Genomic DNA, 11,905 nt, shown 5'->3' with positions numbered 1-11,905 from the left:
TTCCTAAGTGATAAGAACACTAAGCGCATCTTTTGTTCTTATTGAGGTGATTCTGGGTAGGTTCTTGGTTGGCTGCTGGTAACCAGAAAGACCAAGCCATGATTAGAAGCTTGGAATTTTCAGTCCCACCCTTCATCCTCCAGAGAGGGGAGAGGGGTGAGAAATAGTTAATGACTGATTATGCCTAGGTGAGAAAGTCTTCATAAAAATCTCAATAGTACAGAGTTCAGAGAGCTTCCAATTGACCAAACACAGCCACACTGGGAGAGTGAAGCACCCCAATTCCACAGGGACAGAAGCTCCTGCACCCAGGACCCTCCCAGACCTCACGCTATGTATCTCTTCATCTGGCTGTTCATCTGTATCCTTTATCGTATCTTTTAATAAACTAGTGAAACATAAGTGTTTCTCTGAGTTCTGTGAGCCACTCTAGCAAATTAATCGAGACCGAGAAGGGCACTGTGGGAACCTGTAACTTGTAGCCAAATTGGACTAAGCTGTGAGTAACCTGGGGCCCTATTACTTGGAACTGGGATCTAAACTAGGGTGGATACAGTCTTGTGGGACTGAGCCCTTAACCTTTGGGACTGATACTATTTCCTGGTAGTGAGATTTGAGCTGAATTACAGGACATCCAACTGATGTCAGAAAATTGCTTGATGTGGGGAAAAACCTCCACACATTTGGTGACTAAGTAAAATGTCCTACACAAATAGTAAAGGAGAAACACAGGTGCAAAAACTGAGTTTGTTTAATACATCCTTATAAAGTCTTCTGCATCCATTCCTTTGGATTATACACTCCAATATCTTCACATGTCTTTGAATGCCTGCCATTATCCAACAAAATGTTTGCTGACTGAACAGATATAAACAAGCATCAACTTGTTTCAACATCTTTCTGGTACGCTTGAGTATCTTTTTATTTTTTATTAATGTTTGTTTATTTTTGAAAAGGGGAATTGGTGGAAAGAGAGAGAATCCCAAGCAGGTTCCATGCCATGGAAGAGCCCAATGTGGGGCCCGAACTCAGGAGCTGTGAGATCAAGACCTGAGGAAAAATCAACAGTCAGACACTTAACTGAGTCATCCAAGTACCCCAAGTTTGCGTGTCTTAACACACATCTTAGCTTTTTGAGTTTTTCTTCTATAAATCGCCTATTCATATTTCATCTTTTTAAAAAAAAATTAGAATTCCTGGCCGTGGACTTAGTCTATAAGGTGGCCCACAATCATCCTTGCCTTGTGGCATTCACTTCTTTATAGTTTCCTTCCACACTGTATAGGTTTATCTGTGTAGCCAGTTGGTTACTAAGGAAACTGCAATGTGTGAATTCTCAGACTAGGTCATAAAGTATCTTGTGGATTCTGCCGTACTCTTAGGACTTGCTCTTGGAAAAGCCCACTGTCATGTCCTGAGGACACTCAAGGAACCTGATGGAGAGGTCCACAAGATGAGAAATAACCACTAGCCATCACCAACCTGCTGGTCATCTGCCAAGTGAGTCATCTTAGAAGTAGAACTTCCAGGTCCAATAAAACCTTCAAGCACCCACAACCCAGAGCTAACATGCCAACTGCAACATCACTAAGACCTTGACCCAGAAACACAGCTAAGCCACTCCCAAATTCCTGACCTAGAGACTGTGAAATAGTAAGTGCTTATTATTGTTTTAAGCCACTACATTTTGGGGCAATTTGTTATTCAATGAACTGATACCCTGATTGTTCTTTGTTGTTGATCTGTAGGACTTCCTTGGATAGTCTAAAGAGATGAGTCCCTTGTCAGTGTTAGACTTTATATATATCCTTTCCCAAACTATCATTTGTCTATTAAATTTGTCTGTATTGTCTTTTAAAATAAATTCATAATTGTGATATGGTAAAATTCATCTATTTTCTGAATTATGATTCATGCTGGGTAGGGGGAAGGATTGGTATTTAAGAAGACTTCTATATCCTAGGTCACAGGTATTTCCTACATTTTCTTCTAGAAAGTTTTTTATTTTACCCTTCATGGCTATCTTGGCCTACTTCATACTCTCTTCAGGACAAGTTTACCTCAATTCAGGCATATACAACTTTTTACTGCAAGAATATGCTCCTTCAAATCTCTGTTTACAAGTGGAAAGCATCAATTATAAGCATTTTCCATTCTGCAGCTTATAAAGGAATAAGCTTTATCTATAAATCAACTTACTAGAGCTCATGTGCGTATAAAAGAGTTCCTTCTAACAAGCCTGTTATTCTTACCTAGTATTTTAGGAAAATCTAGGCTTAAGTTGCTTGGTTGTCCCTCCTGGCTTCAAATAGATGTCTGTATCCTAAAAATAAATTATGTATTGTTTAGATAAGGGAGTTTCACAGAGTGCTTTAGGAGCTCTCAAGTCATTATCACATTATCATGTATTTCCAGGGCAAATCATTTATGTGCAGAGGTCAGAATAAATGTTCTTTCACCATTTGGCTTAGCTGAGGAGTATATTTTGAAATTGGTGTTTTAAAGTTTGAGAGAGAGAGATGGCACGCATGAGCGGAGGAAGGGCAGAGAAAGAGGAAGAGAATCCTAAGCAGGCTTCATGCTCAGTGCAGAGCCCCACATGGGGTTCGATCTCATGGAATCGTTAGATCATGACCTGAGCCGAAATCAAGAGTCAGACACTTAACCAAAAGACCTGCCTGGGTGCCCCAGAAATTGATGTTGTAAAAAACATAAAGACCTCTGCCTAAAGATGCAGAGACCTGGAAAAAGTATTTCTTCTGTCCTTGTGGCAAAAAAAAGAACAAAACTAGCTTCAAATTTAAGACTTTACCTGAACCTGTAGGAGACCTGAGGTTGCAGAGGAAACAAGTGGCCCAAAACCTTCTCCTCAAGAAAGAGGGTGGCACAAGCCCAGCAGATGGAGTAAACTGGTATGGCTGGGAAGCAGGTGGAGGTAGACTCAGAATGCAGAATACTGTGAAACCTTTGGGGCCAAACACATAGGGGGAGGGAAGGGCGTCCACATTCTCTTACAGGCTCTTCTTCCGTGGACTCCACATGGCACTCACAGAGAAGACGGGAAGGAGGCTTAAGAAGGATCCACTGTGGTGCAGACCTAGGGTAGGGCAACACCAGCTACGCGTGAGGGGCAGAAACTCCACCAAGACTGTTCCCATCTATCTCTACTATAGAACAAAATCCCTCCAAAAAGTACAAATTACCAAACTCAAGAATAGTTACATCATAAAGAAAGTAACTGAATTTGTATTTAAAACTTCTCAAAAAATCTCCAGGCCCAGGTGATTTCATAGGAAAATTCTAATTCTATACAGTATCTTTAAGAAAATAGAGAAGGAACACTTCCCAACTCATATTATGGGGCTAACATTACTGTAAAACCAAAATCAAAATTGAAGACATTAGAAGAAAACCACTGGCAATATCCCTCATGAACACAGATGTAAAATTTCAGCAAACTGAATCCAGCTGTATGTAAAAATAATATGTGGTTCATCTGAGGAATGCAAGGCTGTCTCAATCAATGTAATCCTTCTTTACAGGCATAATACAAAACACTATATGACTGTTTCAATAGATACAGAAGACAAATATGACCAAATCTAACATTTATAACAAAAATTCAGCGAACAGGGAGAGAAGGAGATTTCTTAACCTAGTAAAGGCATAATACAAGAAGCTACGATAACACCCTACTTAATGGTGAGAAACTGAGTGCTTTCTCCCAAAGATCAAGAACAGGTAAGGATGTCCACTCACATTACTCCTAATCAACATTATACTGTTCAATTAGGTAAAAAAATGTAAGACACATAGATTGGAAACAAAAAAGTAAAATTATCTATATATGCAGATGATATGATTGTCTATATAGAAAATCCATAGAACCTGCAACAAACAATAGGAATTAAAAAGGAATTTAGCAAGGATACAGAACACAACATCAGTATATGTAAGTCTGTTGTACTCCTATTACGAGCAATAAACAATTGGAATTTAAAAATAAGAAACCCTGTCTGACTTCAGCTCAGGTCATGATCTCAATTTGTGAGTTTGAGTCCCACGTCGGGCTCTGTGCTGACAGTTTGGAGCCTGGAACCTGCATCAGATTCTGTGTCTCCCTCTCTCTCTGCCCCTCCCCTGCTTGTGCTTTCTCTCAAAAAATAAATAATAAACATTAAAAAAAAAAAAGAAACCTAGCAGACACCACCTTAACCAACTGCTTCCTAACACAATGCAAAGAGAAGGACACACCAGCTCTGTGGTATTCTTTCCCAAAATGAAAAAAAAAAATTGCTTTAATGTTTTATTTATTTTTGAGAGAGATAGAGACAGCATGAGCACGGGAGGATCAGAAAGAGAGGGAGACAGAATCTGAAGCAGGCTTCAGGCTCTGAGCTAGCTGTCAGCACAAAGCCTGACATGGGGGTGAACCCACAAACTGTGAGATCACGACCTGAGCCGAAGTCGGACGCTTAACCGACTGAGACACCCAGGCGCCCCTCTTTCCCAAAATTTTTAACCTCAGTCTCACCATGAGAAAACATCAGATAAATCCAAATTGAGGGGCATCGTACAAAATTTCTGACCATTACTCTTCAAACTATCAGGATTATGAAAGACAAAGAAACAGTCACAGATTGGAAGACACTAAGACACGACAACTAAAACAATGTAGTATCCTGGATTGGATTCTGGAAAAGACATTAAGGAGAAAAACTTGGGGGAATTTGAGTAAAATCTGCAGTTAATAGTATGGCATCAATGTTAATTTCTTAATTTTGATAAACATCATGGTTACATAAGATATTAACAATAGAGGAAGCCAGGTGAAGGGTATACAGGACTTGTAATGCTTCTGTAAACATAAAAGTATTTCAAAATAGAGTTAGAAAATAAAGGAAAAACTACTGCCATTTGCTACTATTTACACAAATCAGATGTTTAAAAATACCATGAAGCTAATATAAAACTTAGATGCAAAGGCTTTAAGACTGTCATCCATAATCTGAATTTCATCAATTTCTCATAAAATTCATGAGTTCAAAACCACATTCTTACCATTAACACATCCATTTTGTTTGCATTATGGGTCTATACAAAGATTTCAATTGGAAAAAATTTCTGAAACTAAAAAGGTATGAGCAACAAAATAGCTTATGCCACTTAGTGGTGACTGAGATAAATATGACTGCTGACTTGAAAAGATTTGAGGTTACCTGTACTAGTGATAAGACTTAACTCGGAAAACATGTTGACTATGTGATAATATCTAAGAATGGACATCATTTAGATTAAAGGTATTCAAAACTAGAACATTTCAGTAAAATCAGTTTGGAAGATTAAATTAAGAAAGGAAAAAAGCTGGCTGGCTTTACGAACAAGGCAGGATATCTGAAGTATGTTAGAAGATGATGCTCAAGTTTGTATCTCCATATTACACCATATCAGACAGCATCTTAACTCTACCAAGTCATTAACTTTATTATGGAGATGTCCTTGCAATAAAAAGAACTGTACTACAATTGGAAAAAGGAAAAAGTAAAGGGGCACTGAAAGTAAGGAGAGAGTTTTTGAATGAGAAAAAAAACCCCAAGTTTCCTTAGAGACAAGGTTAGCCATTCCATTATGTCAGAATGGAAAGAACAGAGCCAAAAGGCAAAGTATAAAGAGAATATCCTAATGTGCATTCTGGTCTCACTCCTTGACTGTCCCACAGCAGAAAGCATTTGACCTGTCTGAACTTCTACACCCAGATCTATATGCTGATGTGATACAACCAAGAGATCCCTTTACATTCTAATACTCTACCATGCAATTTCCAGAGTTCTTTTTTTTTTAATGTTTGAGAATGACAGAGACAGAGAGAGAAAGAGAGCAAGTGAGCGTGCATACAAATATCTCATGACCTGAGCTGACATTGAGAATCAGATGCTTAACCAACTGAGCCACCCAGATACCCCCATTTCCACAGTTCTTATTTAAAGAAAATACTACTATAACCTTTTGATAAGAAGCAAGAAAAACAGTCTCTTTACACTCATTTTTATTAAACAAATAAGGCTGGTAGTGGAACTTTTTTTTATTTAATGCATAAACATATAAGTCCCTTTATTAGAGAAATTGTACATATTGGTATATATGGTCAATGGTCACATCTATGGGTTAATTCTTTAAAAATCAGAACCAGTAATTAGGATAAATTCTATGCTCTCTTCATTACATTGTGAAGTGTCTTGTGTAGTCATATTCTATTGTTGGAATGACAGCTTGTACGAACTTCAAGAAAATTAGAAGATACCTAAAGGTCTTTAGCTAAGGAAAATAGATTGGTAAATAGTGCTAAGACTTAAGCTAAGACTGTAATTACTCTTATTAAGCAATTTCTCAGAAAAAAAAAAAGACAAAATCTTAACTATATGAAAAAAAAAACTCATGCAAGTTTGTGTCTATTCAATATGAGGTTCTCTGTAAATTTAAGACTACTCGACCTATTCCCATTTAATATTTACATGTGAAACCTCCTAATGAGTTCACATGAACCCACTTTTTGATATAAAAGAACAAGGTCGTTCATGTTTAAATGAGTGGGAAATGGTTCCTTTACTGCCTATTAGTTTGCTAGAGTATGTTAGAAAATAAGATAGTGTAAAAAATATAAAAGAACTGAACCAAATGAGAAAAAAATAATTAAGTGGAATCCCTCCAAAAGGACAGATTCTAGTTAGTGTATATACTTGCCATAGAATCTGCTACACTGGACTGTCTTTAATAAAATCCTGAAATTTTTTTCTTGTGTTGTACTGCACTTGAAAATATTAAGACCTTAATTTTTATTGGGGGAACTGATGACTCAATTATTAAACACCGAGTCTTACAAGTTGCTACTCAGTCTCCAACACAGAGATGCATGCTAAAGTTATGTGTAATAGGGTTTCAAGAGTCAGTCTGGTTTGGACCAAAGGTTCTTGGTTTGTTTCAATATCCATATCAAATAAGCCCAGTGTTCCTCTGAGGGACACACTTTGTTAACAATTCTTAGGTGACTTATAGCTCCAAGACGGGTGACCCCTCAGAGTCTACATCTAACAACACTGAGTGGCATGAACCATCAAGTGTTAGATCAATCTAGCACCAAGCTGATTCAAACTATTTGGCATCTACCTCATTGACTTTAGCTGCTTTTGATGACCCATGCTATGGGTACATGTATTTCAGGACCCAGCAGTTTACTTAGTTTATTCTTCTTGTCAACCCGAGAGAACGAAGTAGGAAAACCATAGTAAGATATAAAAAAGCTGCTTTTAAAATAAAAAGATACTATATTTTAAGAATATATGCAATATACTTTGTGTGCTTTACTTTTTATTAGCCTATTGGTTAAGCTGAATTCTTTGTTTCAGAGACCTCAGAATGACACAACCTAACTTTTACCTGATGAGAAGCACATTTTTTTTATAATAGTTACATTGGAAACATACTTAGGGAAACGATATTCATGTGTTATCTTCTAAATTAGTAGGTCACTCTTCTTTCACCAATAAATTATGCCCAATGAGTTTCTTTTCCATGCAGAGCAATGGTTATATACTCATATCCTCTTAGCCATTGCCCCTTCAACAAGCAAAAGCAATTGGCAAGCTGCTGCCTAAAAAACACATACTGACCTGAGGTTCTGTCTTAGGGCAAAGTTGACAGGTGCACAAAGGGACATGTGCTAATCACCTGAACAAAGCATAACTACCACAAGATGGCATTTTCTAAATAAAGACTCCCATTAAGACTTCCAGATATGAGGGGCTAAAACAAGTTATAGGTACTGTGCCATTACCATTATACTGCATGTCTCAAAGAGAAAAAAAATCCTAGGAGTCAATGTGCCACTAATGACATACGCAGGTAAGGATACATATGAACACCAAGTTCTCCCCCACCTTCTGCAACAGTCTCAATGATTTTCTTCATCACCTCAGCATGCCTAAAAGCAAAAGAATAAATAAGTCTTATTAGCAATTAGATCAAAATAGGAAAAGCAATTTCTGATCTATGAAGTAATCTACTTTATTACTGTCAGTGAATTAATTTTAACGTAATAGTCATATGATAAAATATTCTCCTTTCTACTCCCCAACATATCAGTTTGTTGAGTCATGTAGACGATTTGACTGGAGCCCAGGCTAAATTTTAAAAGCTATGGTAGTTACACACACAATGGCACCAGTTAGCTGTCCTACAATGGGGGCTGAAGAAGTCTGAGGGGTAGTGCAGCAGAAAACCATAGAAAGGAAAATCATGCCAGGGCACAAAGGCTGTGTGCTCTAAGAAATAAGAAGCATACCAAGCAAATTCAAAAAAGCTACATGGTAACAGCTAATAAAAAAAAACCAAAGACATATTTACAATGCTGGGATTTCAACTGCTCAAATATTTAACTGAGAATAAGCTAAAATAAGCCCCTGCTCTCTTGGGCTCACTCTTTCTCTCACTCTCTCAAAATAAAAAAACTTTTAAAAAAATCATTAAAAAAAAAAGATTCTCAGAGTTCTGAGAATCCAAAAACATAATCTGAGGTGGCCCATGGCCATGCCCAAAATGTACTTGAAATCTTACCTTATAGGCCCCCAACTTTTTTGCCCAACTTACATTACACTGAATATAGTCATTTATTAAAATGTTGAACATTAATTACCAGTTAAATTACTTATCTCTTTTCTAACACAGCTAAGAAAGAGACATGTCTCTGCTTGATAAGCATCATCCTAAAACCTCAAACCATCAGAGGAGCCAACAGAATAAAATGAAAACCTTTTAGATAATTCAAAACTAAAACCTAAGGACTCTTGAATTATTTTTCAGCTAGCAATACTAACAACTCTTGACATAAATAAACTGGAAAAATGAACTAGGCTTTCCATTGGAAAAAGTCTGAGAAGAGACTGCAAAAAATAAGAAGAAAATATTAAGAATTTTTAAAAACTAGAATGTTGCATCTAAATAGTCAATGGAAAACCAAAGTTTTCATCTGAAAAATAGTTACCAGAATTTCTCAGTGATTTATAAGAGTTACCCATTAGAAATAACAGAATAAATTATGCATATAGAGCCGGCTTCACTTTCTCGGCCCTAAGAAAACACAATGACACAAAGAAAATCCCAAATTATAAAACACACTTGGTTTAGCAGGGCTAAAAATCTCTTAACTGGAGAGTAAAGGAAAATAGGAACTCTGCATACATCTCCCTTCATTAACCAATAAAAGGAGATAAATAGGTTACACAGAAAAACACAAGGATTACTTTATACTCCACATTCATTGTAAGATTCATCACAATAGGACAAACCATGTCTAAGTGAGGAGTAGTTTTTAATCTAAAAAGCATCTTCTAAACTATTCTTGGAGCTAAAAACAGTAAAGCCACAAAGATCTATACTATAGCTAAACCCACAAAGAGAACAAAAAATACTCTTAATGAATTAAACTTATTTTGGTGTCTTTTTCCTTTTTCTTATATATTTAAACACAAGAACATTCCTAAAAAGACAAAAGAGAATTGTACTTGCTTATTAAACTTTTCTGTTAGGACACTTTGTTTACAGACTCCCAACTAATAAATACATAAAGTACACAACACACACACACCTGCATGGGTGAACTGAACACATAGGAGGAGGTGGGAGATGAGGGTGATTTTCAATGGTCACTGTTTTCTTCACATGATCTTGACTGATGTCTTCATACATGTGTTCAACGGTTAAAGGTTGCCTTTGCTGAAATGATAAAAAGTGTTTTGAAACCAATGTTTAAAAACTTTCAGGCCTGGGGTACCTGGGTTGCTCAGTTGGTTGAACATCCGACTTCGGCTCAGGTCATGATCTCGTGTGGTTCGTGAGTTCGAGCCCCACTTTGAGCTTGCTGCTGTCAGCGCAGAGCCTGTTTCAGATCCTCTGTCCCTCCCTCGCTTAACGCTCTCTCTCAAGAAACAAAAACACTTACAAAATTTCAGGCCTAAACTTCAATGTTTAAAATAGATATATCCCTCCCTCCCATATCACTTGCAATACAGAATTCCAGACTATTTATTTAGAATCACGACTATTTGGGGGGAGAGTTTACAATTTATTCACACCAGGGAAGGGAGGAGGAAGGGGTAACACCAAGGTTATATGACTTCAGCCACCACCCAATGCAGTAAAGATCCCACAAAAAAGCAAGTTCATAGCTGCCAAACATTTTATGAGTTATAAAACTCATCTTTTGGGCCTATCTTGTTTTACTTTTTAATTTCCCATTTATAGTCATAAGAATGACATGTTAAAACAAGTTTTTTATTTCAGTTACCCCTTAATTTAAGTAAGTAAATAAGTTAAAAAAGAAAAAAGGTTATCCAACTTAAGGAAAAAAAACACATGCAACATGATTATTTTGTAAATGCCTTATACATGCAATGAATGTAATACCCAAAAAATTTAATACAACAAACTAAGTTCAATTTCTCTTATATTTTGAAGGTATAACCTCAGGGACCAAGCAATAAACAGGAACTAGGTTATTTCTGTTTAATTCTTAGTAGTGTTATGGTCACACTGAATAATTCATAGTTTCTTTAAAACAAGAATCAAGTTCAATATTAATCATGAAATTATGAAACAAATGATTTCTAAAATTTAAAAGACCATAGTATATACCCACAGACCTACTGACAAAGGAATGAAATCCAAAAATTTTAAATATCTGTTTGTACCTCATCATAGCCGAACAACCATAGCCGTGGTGTCTGGTAATATTTATCATAAGTGATATAAAGGTCGTAAGTTCGTGTTTGTAAAATAGCATCTTCACCTCCAGCATCAGTTTTAGCTTTACAAGCTTCTACTATTTTCCTTGTGTCTAGGGTAGCCTGACAATAACAGAGAAAAATTTATACCCATTAAAATTAGTATGAATGTGACAATTTAGAAAAGGTACTTTTCCCACCTTGTATTCTTTTCCAAAAACAAATAAAACTTAAAAGTCAAAGCTAAAATGTCATATGCTACAACCAATGTAAACACACAAATAAAAGTTTACTGGAAAGATCAAGATACTTAGTAGGACTATTAATCCACAAGTTTATTCAGTAAAAGTTAACTGAAAAAATCAATCTACAAACCTCATCTGTTTCCAACAATCCACTCTCTTCATATTCTGTTATAAAAAGCAACAAAAGATTAATCAAGTAGAAGAAGATTTCCTAAACCAAATTATATATTACTTCAGAGTATCATTCAAATCCTGGGTTTTTAATGTACTTATTTATTGACTTTAAGCTTATATATTTGAGACAGAAACAGCATGAGCAGGGGAGGGGTAGAAAGAGAGGGGGTAGAGAGAATCCCAAGCAGGCTCTGGCACTGTCAGCACAAAGCCTGACACAGGCTTAAACTCACAAAACCATGAGCTCAAGACCTAAGCCGAATCCAAGAGTTGAATGCTTATCCGACTGAGCCACCCAGGCACCCGCTTTTGTTTTTAACTGAAGATCTCGTATAGGTACGAGTGGGCTAACTCCACCCTTTCAAAGCAGCAGACACTTTACCTGACAAAGCCAGGGAATGTTAGCATGCCAAGGCTTGGTCCCCGCTACTGTCGATTAGCAAAAACAAATGGCACAATACTATAGAACCCTTAGTGACTCCACTGTATAACGAAGGCTGTTTATATAATCGCATAAAGTGTGCTCATTAAAATCATCAGTGACTTCCTCTTTGCTGAATCCAGGGGTAAATTCCCAGTTTTCATCTTAACTGACCTCGCAGGACCATCTGGATGATTTATTCCCACCTTCCTGGAACACTTTCCTTGGCTTTGCCTCTCACTTCAGTGGCTTCTCCTTTACTAATTTCTATGCTTGTGGTTCTTCATCTC

The 11,905-nt window shown here is 36.8% G+C and overlaps 1 protein-coding gene and 1 long non-coding RNA gene across 3 annotated transcripts in view; one reads left to right on the top strand and one right to left on the bottom strand.

Annotated features, from left to right (window-relative positions):
• The first annotated feature begins 1,260 nt into the window (after positions 1 to 1,260).
• The window catches only part of LOC144238070 (uncharacterized), a 22,580-nt gene continuing 11,935 nt past the window's right edge, over positions 1,261 to 11,905 (top strand). Inside the window, exons 1-2 of the long non-coding RNA XR_013337001.1 lie at positions 1,261 to 1,653; positions 3,543 to 3,741. This is a non-coding gene — a long non-coding RNA (uncharacterized LOC144238070). The remainder of the gene's footprint in view (positions 1,654 to 3,542; positions 3,742 to 11,905) is intronic.
• Positions 6,029 to 11,905, bottom strand: part of ATG3 (autophagy related 3) — a 26,468-nt gene continuing 20,591 nt past the window's right edge. For both annotated transcript variants that reach the window (XM_077771809.1, XM_077771810.1), the window contains 5 exons: positions 11,151 to 11,185; positions 10,743 to 10,898; positions 9,641 to 9,768; positions 7,910 to 7,978; positions 6,029 to 6,301 (listed from right to left, as the gene is read on the bottom strand). In XM_077771809.1, coding sequence (XP_077627935.1) covers positions 6,220 to 6,301; positions 7,910 to 7,978; positions 9,641 to 9,768; positions 10,743 to 10,898; positions 11,151 to 11,185 — 470 coding nt within the window. In that variant the 3' untranslated portion in view covers positions 6,029 to 6,219. The remainder of the gene's footprint in view (positions 6,302 to 7,909; positions 7,979 to 9,640; positions 9,769 to 10,742; positions 10,899 to 11,150; positions 11,186 to 11,905) is intronic.

The sequence above is a fragment of the Crocuta crocuta genome, unplaced genomic scaffold, assembly GCF_008692635.1.
Source record: "Crocuta crocuta isolate KB4526 unplaced genomic scaffold, BGI_CrCroc_1.0 scaffold56, whole genome shotgun sequence".
Classification (NCBI taxonomy): Eukaryota; Metazoa; Chordata; class Mammalia; order Carnivora; family Hyaenidae; genus Crocuta; species Crocuta crocuta.
The sequence above is the reverse complement of the archived record's forward strand: the minus strand, read 5'-3'. Positions and strand labels throughout refer to the sequence as shown.